The 14,679-nt window shown below is 46.3% G+C and overlaps 1 protein-coding gene across 1 annotated transcript; it reads right to left on the bottom strand.

The window, feature by feature from the left end:
- Positions 1 to 1,649: 1,649 nt before the first annotated feature.
- On the bottom strand, positions 1,650 to 12,175 carry LOC119924183 (olfactory receptor 14K1-like). The gene is made up of 7 exons (XM_038743176.1): positions 12,131 to 12,175; positions 9,778 to 9,891; positions 5,441 to 5,498; positions 2,691 to 2,824; positions 2,451 to 2,597; positions 2,215 to 2,334; positions 1,650 to 1,673 (listed from the first exon to the last, which is right to left on the bottom strand). Exons 1-7 carry the CDS (start codon positions 12,173 to 12,175, stop codon positions 1,650 to 1,652), a joined length of 642 nt encoding a protein of 213 aa, XP_038599104.1.
- Between the last annotated feature and the right edge of the window lie 2,504 nt (positions 12,176 to 14,679).

Below are 14,679 nucleotides of genomic sequence, written 5' to 3'. Positions count from 1 at the left end.
GTCGCTGCTCCGAGGGTCATCCCTGGAAGACCGGCTTGGGCCCCTGTGGAGGGACCTCGTGGGCCAGGCGATGCGAAAACCCTCTGGTCACATGTTTCCTGAGGCTCTGCAGAGAAAAGGACCTGGCACTCTCAACTGCAGCAACGGTCCTGGCCCGTGATGTTTCCATGGCAACAATAGCACCTTCTTCTACATAAGTATACCCGTATCCAGAGAGAGAGAGAGAGAGAGACAGGTATAGAGTGATATGCTTCTGAATAGGAGAAGCAGCATGATTTAGTGGAAAGAACCTGGGCATGAGAGTCCCAGCTCTCCCGAATGCTTGCCGGGTGATCTTGGGCAAGTCACTTCACGTCTCTGGGCCTCACTTTCCTCAGCTTTAAACTGGAGATGCAATACCAGTTCTGCCTCCTAATTAGACTGTGAACCTCATGTGGGACAGGGATTGTGTGCAATCCGATTGATTTGTATCTATCCCAGTGCTCAGTACAGTGATTGACATGAAGTAAGTGCTTAGGAAATACCATATCAGAAAGAGAATATATCCTCATATCCTCACTGGGGGAGTATGATTGGTTAGTCAGAGTAACCACTGGAGAATCAGAGCCCTCAGCACAAAGGTATGGAGTGACAGATTGGCAAGCTCAGTTAGTGACTGGAGACTAGAATAATAATAATAATAATAATAATAATAATAATAATAATAGTAATAATAATAAGTGCTTACTATGTGCAAAGCACTGTTCTAAGCTCTGGGGATGTTACACGGTGATCAGGTTGTCCTACAGGGGGTTCACAGTCTTAATACCCATTTTCCAGATGAGGTAACTGAGGCCCAGAGAAGTTAAGTGACTTGTCCAAAGTCACACAGCTGACAAGTGGCGGAGCCGGGATTTGAACCCATGACCTCTGACTCCAAAGCCAGGGCTCTTTCCACTGAGCCACGCTTTAAAACCTAGAAGCAGGTTAACCTAGTGGAAAGAGCCCGGACCTGGGAATCAGAAAACCTGGGTTTGAATCCCGACTTCATCGCTCATCTGCTGTGTGAACTTGGGCAAGTCACTTCATTTCCCAGTGCTTCAGTTACCCCTTCTCTGAGGGACTGAGAGTCCCATGTCGGACAAGGACTGTGTCCAGGGTGATTATCTTGTATCTACCCCAGCATTTAGCTACATGTTAGCTGGGTGACCTTGGACAAGTCACTTCACTTCTCCTGTGCATCAGCCTCCTTTTCTGTAAAATGGGGATTAAATCCTATGCCCTCCTTCCTTAGACTGTGAGCCCCATGTGGCAAAGGCTATATCCAACCTGATTATTCATTCATTCATTCATTCATTCATTCATTCATTCAATCGTATTTATTGAGCGTTTACTGTGTGCAGAGCACTGTAAAAAGCGCTTGAAAAGTACAGTTCAGCTATAACCCTTCGCACAACGGGCTCACAGTCTACGAAGGGGAGACACAGGCATTAAAACAAGTCAACAGGCAGTCAAACCTGGGGGACAGTTTCCATGGTTGTGTCCCTTCTCCCTTGTCACCCTCCGATTTTCTGATTTTCATAACCACCAAGAGTGATCTTAAAATTCATAGAATTACTGTTATTATCAATAGTAGTAACAACATGATCATTATTGAATTTATTGAGAATTTACTTGCAAAAGTCTGCCATGTCCTGGAATAGAAACAAACCAATCAGATCAGACACGTTTCCTGACCCACAGGGGCTCAGAAACAGAGAGCACATATTGAATCACGACTTTATAGAGAGACCCAGAGAGGTTACATGGCTGGACTAAGGTCATACAGCAGGCTGGTGGCAGAACCGGGCAGACCTTTCAAATGCCATGACTCCCAGCCACATGCTCATTCCACTAAGCCATGATGCCGACCAAACAATCACTAGCTAGTCCTTCGTTGATTAAATCATATTTTTGTGAGTGCTTACCTTGTGCAGAGCACTGTACTAAGCGCTTGGAGACTACATTTCAGAATAAAGAGAGACATTCCCTGCCCACACCAGCTTTCAGACACACATGCCTTATCAACCTCTGTCCCAGACATTGACAAATCCTCAGACGCTGGACTTTCTCTTTGGACAGCTTTTTATATGATACCCCCACGATTAGAGCCCTGATGAGGAATGCCATAGTCAGCACAAGGAAACAGATATGTTTTCCCTTAGAGGACGGAGGAGGAATCTCCCCTTTAGAGACCCTCCCCAGGGTGGCTTTCATTTCCCGGTTCCTCAGGCTGGAGATGAGGGGGTTCAGGGTTGGGGGCACGACGGTGTAGGACACGGACACCAGCAGGTCCAGCCAGAGTCGACGGGAAATCTGACACGGACTTAGGTTTTGCCAGCCTTAGAGAGGAAGACGGTGATGATGGCGAGGTGGGACAGACAGGTTGAGAAGGCTTTGGCCCGGCTCTCAGAACCCGGAATCCTCAGTACGGCCTGGAAGATGCACGCATAGGAGACGATGATCGAGACTAAGTAGACGAAACTTACAGCTAGCCCACCTGTGATGCTCACATCGATGGCGACGTTGCCCTCGGGGCAAGAGATCTTCAGCAAGGAAGGGACATCACAGAAGAACTGCTGGATGATGTGGGAGCCACAGAAGCTCAGTGAGAAAGTCGAAGCTAAAGACAAGTCCCCAAACAACACCCTGCTGATCCAGGAGGCAGCTACCATCTTTCCAAAGGACGTGTTGTTCATGATGAGCTCATAGCGCAGGGTGCGGCAGTTGGTTGTGTAGTGGTCACAGGACATCGCTGTGAGGATAACCAGCTTTTTGAAGTGGCCAATACGACAACCAGGAAGACCTGGGGGACACAGCACAGGAGGGAGCTGGATCTACGATTGGTCAGGGAGATGACGACAGACTTGGGGACTGTGATTGACAGGTTCCTGAGGAAGAAGTACTTTGGGGTTTGGAGGCGCCCGTCGGGAGTGGTGACGGCGACAATGAGGAGATTCCCCATCAGGGCCGTCAGGGAGACCAGGAGGAACAGCACGGTGTGGTCCAGCTGCAGCTCCCGGACCTCTGAAAATCCCAGCAGGAGGAATTCCCTCACCGTGGAGACGTTGGGCATTTTGGGGAGGCAGCACTGACTTTCTGCAATGGATGAGGGAAGAACCTAAGTTAGAGTCAATTGATGGGATGAGTGAAGAAACTGACTTGCTGGTGATTCTCTATGGAGAGGAGACATTTATTGAATCAAAGTGATCTTTGAGCTCACCGTGGAGACATTGAACATTTCTGGGGAATGACGTCGAATCCCTGCAAAGGAAGAGGAGGGAAGAATTAATTTGAGAGACACTGATGTTGTGGGTGAAGGAATAGGACTAAGTCAATAAATTCTATTTATTGAGTACCTATAGATGACACGGTATTAGTACATATGATCACTGCCCCCAAGTAGCCTCCATTCTATTGGAAACACTAAGCTTCGAACTGTGTAGAAGCAGGGTGCTATTGGGAAGAACACAGGCCTGGGAGTCGGAGGACCTGGGTTCTAACGCATCTCTACCAGTTCTCTGCTCCATAGTCATGGAAAAGTGACAATTTCTCTACTCCTTAGTTTTCTCAGTAGTAAAATGAGGATTCGATACCTGGTTTCGCTCCTACTTAGTCTATGAATACCTCATGGGACACTGACTGTGTTCTACCAATTTGTCCTGAATCTCCCCCAACACTTAATACTTAGCTTGGAACGTACTAAGCACGTAATAAATATCGAGTATTATTTTGGTTAAGGAGACTGAAACTAAAATGAATAGCAGATAGGAGACGTCAGAGAACATAAAGATATGTTCATGACTGTTGTGAAATGTTTTCGGTGGTTTCAGAGTCAAACAAAAAGTGCCTTTATACATAAATACATCCATTTAATGGAGAGGGAATGGGCCTGGTAGACAGAAGGACCTGTATGCTAATCCTGTCTCCTCTCCTTGTAAGCTGTGTGACCTGGGGACAGCCACTTACCTTCTCTGTGCCTCACGTACCTCATCTGTTAATTGGGGATTTTGACTGAGCGTACCATGTAGGGCATGGGCTGTGTCCAACCTGATTAGTTTGTATCCACCCCAGTGCTTAGTATAGTACCTGGCTTATAATCAGCACTTAACAGTACCATAAAACAAACAACAAAAAGAAAATCCACATATACATCAAACCAATTCCATTTGCTCACATATCTGCAGTCACACTTGTACACACACAAAAACAAGCATATCTCATCATTCACCTAGTCCTTTCATAGAGCATCGCACAGCCTACATCAACCTCCTCTCATGACAATTTGTGTCTTTTGACAAGCAACAAAACCTCACAATCGGCTTGAAGGTTTTCAGCCCTATGAATTTCACCCCCCTTTCATCGTTCAACACGTCTTCTCAGCTCTCAAAGCAACTTTTTAGTTGTTACTCACGATCGACTCTTCCGTCTCCATCCTAGCCTGGACCTCCCTCTCTTATCGGATCAAAATCAGAGACAGCCTATTTCTTTCCGAATTATGAGCACTGCTAAACTCCCTCCCGTCCTCCATCCAGCTTCCCCGATTCATTTCCCAGTCCTCTAAATCCACTTCACCTAAGTAAACAACGGATCAACTCATTTCCATCCTCGTTCAGTGGTAAAACCATAGGTTCAGGCATTCTCTTCTTGATTGTGAACTCCTTGAGGGCAGCATACACATCTACCAGCTCTGTTCTATTGTACTCTCCCAAATATAGCTTCGTGGGAGTCAGAGGACCTGGGTTTTAAACTTGCCTGTCCTTTTGCTGCTGTGGGGCCTTGGGTAAGTCGTTTCAGTTCTCTGAGCCTCAGTTTCCTCATCGGTATACAATGGCACCCAATAATTGCATATTCATTTTCCATTCTTTCTTTCCTTCTACAAGGGACAGGAAATGTGTCTACACATCTAAAGTGGATAGAGCTCAGGCATGCGAGTCAGAAGGAATCAGAAGGACCTCGATTCTAATTCCAGCTCTGCCTCATGTCTGCTCTGTGACTCATAGGCAAGTCATTTAACTTCTCTGAACCTCATTTACCTCATCTGTAAAATGGGGTTAAGACTATGAGCCCCATGTGGAACAAGCACTGTATCCAACCTGCCTAACTTGCATCTACCACAGCCCTTAGGACAGTGCTTGGGACAGAGTAAGATCTTAGCAAGTACTACTATTATTTCGATTACTCTCCAAATGGTTAGTGCAGGCAATAAGCGCTCGATTAATATAATTCAAGATTAATTGATTGATAGTAAATTATAATGTGTCAACCTAGCCCACTAGGCTGGAAAATTCTTGAGGGCAAGGATTACAACCTTTCCCATTTTCTTCCAACATTTGGGAAGAACTTTTACAGGGTGGAATTTCTGGTAGTACCAGTGACTGTCAAAGCTGATCACACTCTCTCAGCTCTGTCTGTCATTTACCCTCTTCAAGGGATTCTGGGATCCAGCCAAAATTGCTGTCCGCAGTGCTGACATAGAGCTGGAGCACAGTAGTCCGGCCGGTGGTTGGCACTGTAGTGAGGTTTGAGGAGGAAGGAGGAGAGGTGTGTGATGGTTGGGGGTTATTGAACTAGAAAACACCTGCCCTCCTGCTAGCACCCCTGCCCCTTAGCCTTGGTCCTTAGCCCTGGTCCTTAGCCCTTAGCCCTGGTCCGAACCCCAACCTAGGCCCCAAACCTTCCCCATCTTTTCCACCCTCATCTTCGTTCCCCCCTTCCCCAACCCCGACACTCCTTCCCACTTATTCCCGGTCACTCTCACCAGGGCGGCGTGGGGCTGGGGGTCACTGACCTCTGCAGGGCTCGGCTGGTCCCCTTTTTCCCCTCAGACTCCGAGAATCCCACGAGCAGGAATTCTGTCTTCACGGTGACATTGGACATTTTCTGGGAATTGACGTTGACTGCCTAAGGACATTTAGAAAAGGTAGGGATGAGAATAATATTCCAGAGACAAGTGCACAGGAGTGGAGAAAATCTTTGGGTTGGAGGGAATCTCGGGTTTTTTATGGTAATTTTCCAAGCTTACTATGTGCCAGACACTGTACTAAGCACTGAAGTAGACGCTAATCAGGTTGTTCATCTCGTTCAATCAACCTGCCTTGATTCAGGACAACACTAAAACCATTCCTGACTCCAAGAGGTCTATTCCATTTGCAAACTTCTGCAAGGATTGTGGTCACATAATTCTACATAATTGGAGAAGCAGCACAGCCTAACGGAAGGAGGGTGGTCCTGGGAGCCTAGGGGACCTTGGTCTTAATCCTGGCTCTTCCACCTACCTGCCGGACGACTTTGGGCAAGTCACTTAACTTTTCTGTTCCTCGGTTTCCTCATCTGTAAAATGGGGTTTAAAGACGGTGAGCCCCATGTGAGACAGGGACAGTATACAATCTGATGATATCATATCTACTCGAGCACTGAGTGTGGTAATTGGCACATGGTAAGCACTTAACAATTACCACAATTATTATTATTAAGAAAGAACAGGAAAATTCCTGTTGTATCCTAAGCTTATTTTGAAATTTCCCTTCACTGCCCCTTGCCTTTCCCCTGTCCCTCTCCGGAGTCATCGGACCTGTCCTGGGCTGGGCATCATCGACCTCTGCTGCTCCATCTCGTCGGTCTTGGACGCTGCTGGGGGTGACAGAAAAGTCTGAGTGAGGGAAGGGGTGTCAGGATCCTCCATCCCCCTCTCGGCTCTCCGGCAGGCTGTGCCATCCCTTCAGACGATGGCCGGTTATTTTCTGTGGGATTCCCCGTGGGAGGATGGGCCCGGAGCTCGGCTGAGACAGCCGACGTTCCAGAAATCTCGGAAGTCCGGGATCGTGGGCTCCCTGTGGTCTCAGACCTCCCAACCTAAATAATCTCCCAGTCCCACATGGTTCCCACTCTGGGACTCCTTCCTAGGACAACATCAATGGACTCATAATCATTCAGGTTTCATGATTAATAATTGGTCTCTGTTTCAGCTCTGGAGATTGGAGGTATATCAGGCCAAGACCGTGGGCCATCCAAAATCAGCACTCTCTCCCTTACCTGTCCATTCACTTCTCCCACTACACCCTACCTCACACTCTCCAATACCCCCGGCATTCTTACCGTGTTTCGTTCTGAGCTTCCCTGACTACAGCCCTTGAATTGTACCCTTCCTCCTGCCTGTAGCAGCTTCCCTCCTTCAAACCTTCCAAGCTTCATTTCTCCCCATTTTCAAATCCCTCTTGGAAGCCCACCTAATCCAGGAGGATTTTCTAATTAAAGTTCATTTTCCTATCTGTCATTTTAGAACTCAGGCATTCACAAGCACCTGTAACACTTTTGTAAAATATAAACTCCCTGTTTGCAAAGACTCCACATGCCCTTCTGTTGTACTTCAATTTGATTGACTTAGTAGTTAGACATTGAAGTAAATAAAACAATTTCCTTTCCAAAACTGCTACCACATGAATCTAATCACTTATCCTGTCCCACCTTGATTACTGCATCAGCTTCCTTGCTCCCTGCCTTCTGACTCTCCCAATTCCAGTCCATACTTCACTCTGCTGCCCAGATCACTTCACTACAGAAACGTCAGGCCAGGTTTCCCCACTCCTCAGGAACCTCCAGTGCTTTCCTATCCACCTACACATCAAGAAGAAACTTCTTACCATTGGTTTTGAAGCACTCAATCAGATTGCTCCTCCTACCTCACCTCACTGCTCTTCTACTACAACCCAACCTGTCCACCTCACTCCTCTACTGCCAACTTACTCACTTTGCCTCGACTTAGTCTATTTCACTGCCAACCCGTCATCCACATCCTAACTCTGAGCTGGCGTGCCCTCCTTCTTCAAATCCGATGAATGAACACTCTCCCACCTTAAAAGCCTTATTTAAGGCACAGCTCCTCCAAAACGCCTTCCCTAAATAAACCCTGATTTCCGTTTCTCCCACTCTCTTCTGTGTCACCCTGATTTGCTCCCTTCTTTCTGCCAGCCCCATAGAACTTATACCCATAGCCATAGTTTATTTACATTAACGTCTGTCTCCCCCTCTAGCTTGTAAGCCCGTTGTGGACGGGGAATGCATCTTTTATATTATATCGTTGTACTCTTCTAAGCAGCTAGTACAGTGCTCTGCAGACAATAAGCACTCGGTAAATACAATTGACCAACTGACTGGCTGATTATCTTGTATCTACTCTAGCACTTAGTACTATGCCTGGCACATACTAAGCAATTAGCAAATTCCAAAAAAGGAAGACATGCACATTCTGGCCTCACGGAGCTTGCAGTGTCGTAAAGAGAGTAGACACTAGTTATTCTCATCAGAGCACATAAGGATTTTACAGGTAGATACAAATGCCAGGATGAAGTAGGTCCATTACAATTGGTAATCTATGTATAGGTAAGAATGGGGAGTGTTAAAAGCCTACATCGGGATGAAGTGTAACGGGTTGGACTGCTGTGTTACTTGGGCAAACTTCCAGGAATTTGGGAAATGGTAACTGTGTCTCTTGGGTCTTGGTACCCTCTTCTACACCCCCTTTCTTTGCCTCCCTCACTCCAGCTCATCAGATAATCAGTCAATCAATCCATGGTGTTTATTGAGCCATTACTGTGTGCAGAGCACTGTACTAAGTGCCTGGGATTGTACAGTAATACAGAGCTGGTAGACTGGTTTTCTGTGCACAATGAGTTTACAGATTAGAGGGGGATAGAGAAATTAATCAATCGATCACTCAATCAACCAATAGTATTTATTGAGCACTTACCACCTACAGAGCATTTTACTAGGCGCTTGGGAGAGTACATTATAACTGAGTTGGTAGACACATTCCTTGCCCACAATCAGCTTACAGTCTAGAGGAGGATACAGATATTAATCAATCAGACAATCTATCAGTGGTATTTATTGAGTACTTACTCTGTGTGGAGCACTGTACAAAGCAATCGATCACTCAGTGGTATTTATTAAGTGCTTACTATATGCAGAGCATTGTACAGCACTTGGAAGAGTACAATATAACTGAGTTGGTAGACATATTCCCTGCCCACAGTGAACTTACAAGTCTAGAGGAGGCTGCAGATATTAATCAATAAATTAGACAATCAGTCAATGTTATTTATTGAGCACTTACTCTGTGTGGAGCACTGTACAAAACAATCGATCCATCAATGGTACTTACTGAGTGCTAACTATGTGCAGAGCATGGTACTAAGTGCTTGGAAGAGCACCATATAGCAGAGTTGGTAAACATGTTCCCTGCCTTGGAGCTTACCATCTACAGGGGTTCCTTGCATTTCTCCCACGCAAATTTAACAGGGATCAAGGAAAGATCTCTAAATCCTGATCATGAAGAAGAGCGTTCTCAGCCACAGCAGCACACATTGGAAAACCTTTGGGACACTGTCTTTAGAACTGGAGAACGGAGGTAAACCTGGACAAATCCGTGGACAATCCCTATTACAACGGATGGGATCATTGGAATGGAGAAACAGACATTTTATGTCAGGGAGGGAGCTGGGAGAGTGTACCCTTTAGGACCGTGCCCAGGGCAGATTTCGCATCTTTATTCCTCAGGCTGTAGATGAGGGGGTTGAGGGTGGGGGGCACCATGGTGTAGAACACGGACGCCAACAGGTCCAGCATCGAGGGCGTGTCCGAGGACGGTTTGAGGTAGGCGAAAGTCCCGGTAGACAAAAAAGCAATGACGACGGCGAGGTGGGACAGGCAGGTGGAGAAGGCTCTGGCCCGGCCCTCGGTGGCCGGTATCCTCAGCACGGCCCAGAAAATGCGGATGTACGAGACGAAGATGAACACGAAGTAAATGATGGCTACTACTACCCCTGTGATCATGCTCAGATCCGCGGCAACGTGGTCCTCAGAGCAGGAGATCTTCAGCAGAACGCGGACGTCACAGAAGAACTAGGGGTCGACGTTATACCCACAAAAGGGCATGGAGAAGGTTGAAGCTAAAAACAACACCCCAATCAGTCCTCCGCTGAGCCAGGAGGTGGCGGCCATCTTCCCACAGGTCCCTCAGTACATGATGTATTCGTAGAAGGAGGAGGCAGATGGCAGCGTAGCGGTTGTAGGACATCGCCGTGAGGATGAAATGCTCAGAACCCGCGAACAAGATCCACCGAAAGAGCTGACCAATGCAGCCTAGGAAAGAGATTGAGTTATTATTGGACAGGGATTTGTGGATGGACTTGGGGACGATGACGGAGATGAGGCAGAGGTCGATGAATGACAGGTTCCTGAGGAAGAACTACATGGGGTTGTGGAGGCGCCGGTCGAGGGCGGTGAAGGTGACGATGAGGAGATTCCCCATCAGGTAGACGAGGAGGAACTGCGCGGCCTGGACAAGTTGCAACTCCCGGACCACCGAAAATCTCAGAAGCAGGAATTTTGTCTTCAGGGTGACACTTGTCATTTTCTGGGAATTGACATTGACTGTCTAAGGACATTTAGAAAAGAGAAGTAGATTCAAATAGGGACCAAAATGAGTCAGGGAAAGTACATAGAGGAGGAGAAGATACTTGTGCTGGAGGGAAATATCAGATTTTGGGTTTTCTATGGTATTTGTTACGTTCTTAATATGTACCAAGCACTGTCTTAAGCCCTAGGGTTGCTAGAAGCTCTTCATCTCCCTCGGTTCACCTGCCTGTGTTCAGGACACCACAGAAACCATTCCTGACTCCTAGGTGTCAGTTCCCTTTGCAAACATCTGCAAGGATTATAGTCACATAATTCCACATCATTTGAGAAGTAGCCCAGCCTAGAGGAAAGGCTCAGAACTGGAAATCAGAGGACCTGGCTTTTAATCCCCGCTCTGCCATGTACCTGCTGTGTGACCGTGGCCAAGTCACTTCACTTCTCTTCTCTGGGCCTCAGTTGGAGAAGCAGCGTGGCTTAGTAGAAAGAGCCCGAGCGTGGGAGTCAGAGGTCCTGGGTTCTAATCCCGACTCTGCCACTTGTCTGCTGTGTGACCTTGGGCAAGTCACTTAACTTCTCTGTGACTCAGTTACCTCATCTGTAAAATGGAGATGAAGACTGGGAGCCCTAGTTGGGACAACCTGATTGCCTTGTATCTACCCCAGCGCCAAGAACAATGGTTGGCACACAGTAAGTGCTTAACAAATACCAACGTAATTATTATGATTCCCTCATTTGTAAAATGGGGATTCGGTACTTGTTCTCCCTCCTATTTAGACTGTGAAGTCCATAAGGGTCCTGTTTAACTTGTATCTACCCCAACACTTAGTACGGTGCCTAGCACGTAATAATAATAATAACGATAATGGCATTTATTAAGCGGTTACTATGTGCAAAGCACTTTTCTAAGCGCTGGGGAGGTTACAAGGTAATCAGGTTGTCCCACGTGGGGCTCACAGTCTTAATCCCCATTTTACAGATGAGGTAACTGAGGCACAGAGAAGTTAAGTGACTTGCCCAAAGTCACACAGATGAAAATTGACGGAGCTGGGATTTGAACCCAAGTCCTCTGACTCCAAAGCCCACGCTCTTTCCACTGAACCACGCTGCGTTTCATATGTAGTACGTGTTTAACAAATACCATTATAATTATTGTTATTATCATGAAATAGTCAAATCCCTTCTTATAATTTTATGCCTATTCAGTAGCTCTTTTTCCTTTCATATCTATTTTCCTCATCTTCTATTCCTCAACATATTATTTTAATTCATGCTTGGCCAACCTTCTAGCTCTGCCTTACTCTCATTGCTCCCACGTCTCTCCCCTCTCTCGGGCTTTCCCCCATCTTAGAATTCTCACCCCTTCAAATAATAATTACGGTATGTGCTAGGCACATACTATGTGCGAGTCACTGTACTAAGGACTGGGGTGGATGCAGGCAAATCGGGTTGGTACAACAAGAGGCTCACAGTCTCAACCTCCATTTCCAGATGAGTTAATTGAGGCCTAGAGAAGTGAAGTGACTTGCGCAAGGTCACACAGCAGACTAGTAGCGAAGCCGGCATTAGAACCCATGACCTTCTGACTCCCAGACCCGTGCTTTATCCCCTCCATCATGCTGCTCCTCCTGACAGATCACATTCCTTCCACATTCCAATTTCTGTACAAAGGCCCGTCTCATCCAAAGAGCTTTACCCAGTTAACTCTCAGGCAGACAAACAAATTCACCATCTCTACCATCGTGGACCGACTGATACTCCTCCTTGGCATGTATATTGTTTTACTCCATTGAACAGCTACCTCTCTAGATTGCTCAGCTGTAAATACGTCTAACTCCCCTTTCCTTTATTTATATTAATGTCTGTCTTTCCCTTTTGACTGTAAGCTTGCGATCAGGGAACATGTCTACCAGCTCTGCTCTATTGTATTCTCCCAAGTACTTAGAACAGTGCTCTGCACCCAGTCAGCGCTCAATAAATACCATTGATTGATGGATTGATCAGAGCTTAAGCTCTTTGTGGGCAGGGAATGTGTGATTACTGGTCTCATGCCAACACTTAATTATGACTTCTTCCTTATCCCTAAATCCATCTCAAACCAGAAGACAACCTTAATCAAACAATGATAATTATTAAGTATTTACAGTGCAGAACACTGTACTAAGCACCTGGGGGAGTACAATACCACATGGTTGGCAGACAACTTCCCAGCTCACAATCAAACAATTAATCAATCAGTGGTATTTATTGAGCACTTAATGTGTGCAGAGCCCTGAAATAAGTGGCTGGGAGAATACAATACAACGGAGTTGCAGACACGTTCTCTGCTCACATTCAGTCGATAGTGTTTATTGAGTGCTTACTGTATGCAGAACACTATACTAAGCGCATGGGAGAGGACAATGCAACAGAATTGGTAGATGTTTTTCCTACCTACAATGAGCTATCAGTCTAGAGACCAGTTTAACTTATTTCTATCCCTCACCCTAGGCTCAAACCTGCCCCTTTTCCTTACTTTACAATTTGCAAATCAGTAAGATACCTAGAGTGTTTTAAAAGCACTATAATAAGAATATATATATATATATATATATATATATATATATATATATATATATATATGATGTAGATGACATGATAACAATAATTGTGGTATTTATTAAATGCATACTATGTGTCAAGCATAATACTAATTTCTGGGGTAGATAACAAGATAATCAGGTCCCTTTTGCACCCCCCAGTCTCAGTATTAGGGAAAACTGATATTGAATCCCCATTTTGCTCCTACTGTATGCCAAGTGGGATAGGTACATTAGACACAGTCCCTGGTCTGCCTGAGACTTAGAGTCTAAGAGAGAGGGAGAGCACAAAATAATATCCTTGCCTTCGAGGGGTTTACAATATAAAGAACTGTTGGGTCTCTGCCCATAGTGTATGAAAGAAACCAAAGTTGCAGGCATTTAATGAGTTAAGACACAGGGAATAATAATAACAATAGTATTACTATGGACCAAACACGGATCTAAGCTCTGTGGTATATGCATGCTAATCAGGTTGGGCACAGTTCTTGTCCCACATGGAACTCACACTCTTAATCCCGATTTCACAGATGAGGTAACTGAGGCTCAGAGACGTGTAGTGACTTGTCCAAGGTCACACAGCAGACTCGTGGCAGAGCTGAGATTAGAAACCAGGTCCTTCTGACTCCAATAGGCCATGATGCTTGCCAAAAGCTACGATGCTTGAATGAAAGCTACAGATATCTGGTGAGCACTTACCGGGTGGTAGGCACTGTACTAAGCACTTAGCAGATAAGGAAACTGGAACGCAGAGAGATTAAATTGATTTCCCCAGTTCATATAGCAGGCCAGCGGCAGAGATGGGGTCTTCTGAGTCCCAGAACCTGGATCTTTCTACTCACAACTGATTGGTGGTTGAGGTCTCCTCACGCACAAAGATTCACGTCCCCTTATCTGACCCTGGAAGGGCTACTAGCTGGAATGGATCATCTCTCCTCAGGGAAGTAACCTGAACGAATAGGCGAAATTTTTACTTTGATCCGCTTATTCTGGGCTTACATTGAAATTTCTCTTCCCTGCCTATCACCTTTCCCCTACTCCTCTCCAGAGTCACAGGGCCTGTCCTGGGCTGGGATGCACTTACCTCTGCTGAGAGAGAGGCTCACTCCATCTCGTTGGTCCTGAACGCTGATTGCGTCGACAGGAAGGTCTGGGCGAGAGGTGAGAGCTGTTAGGATCCTCCCTCCACCTCTCGGCTCTCCGGCTGGCTGCGTCGTCCCCTCAGATGATGGCCTGGTTATTTCCTGAGGGATTCCCCGTGGGAGGACGGGCCCGGAGCTCTGCTGAGACAGTTGACTGTCCGGGAATCTTGGAAGGCCAGGATCATTGATTCATTTATTCAGTCAGTCATAATTATCTAGCACTTACTTTGAGCAGAGCACTGTACTAAGCTCTTGGGAAGTACAAGCCGGCAACATATAGAGACGGTCTCTACACAACAACGGACTCAAGATCGTGGGCTGTCTGGGGTCCAGGCCCCCACAACCTAAATAACCGCCCAGTCCCACGTGGTTCCGACTCCGGGACTCCTTCCTAGAACAACCTCAATGGACTCATCCTTCTCTTTCCATGATTAAAAATAGCTTTCTATTTCAACTCGGGGGATTGGAGCTATATCGTAGTAGGAAGAATAGGCACCCTAGCCCATTTTGTTAGTCATGGTTGA

Source organism: Tachyglossus aculeatus, unplaced genomic scaffold, assembly GCF_015852505.1.
Source record: "Tachyglossus aculeatus isolate mTacAcu1 unplaced genomic scaffold, mTacAcu1.pri scaffold_87_arrow_ctg1, whole genome shotgun sequence".
Classification (NCBI taxonomy): Eukaryota; Metazoa; Chordata; class Mammalia; order Monotremata; family Tachyglossidae; genus Tachyglossus; species Tachyglossus aculeatus.
The sequence above is the reverse complement of the archived record's forward strand: the minus strand, read 5'-3'. Positions and strand labels throughout refer to the sequence as shown.

Coding starts and splice junctions, on each gene's coding strand:
- LOC119924183 (XM_038743176.1), bottom strand. CDS start 12,175: ATGGTAGAGATGGTGAATTTGTTTGTCTGCCTGAGAGTTAACTGG. Junction 5,499..9,777: donor ACATCCGCATTTTCTGGGCC/GTGCTGAGGATA, acceptor ACTGTGCTCCAG/CTCTATGTCAGCACTGCGGA. Junction 2,825..5,440: donor CCCAGAATCCCTTGAAGAGG/GTAAATGACAGA, acceptor TGTGTCCCCCAG/GTCTTCCTGGTTGTCGTATT.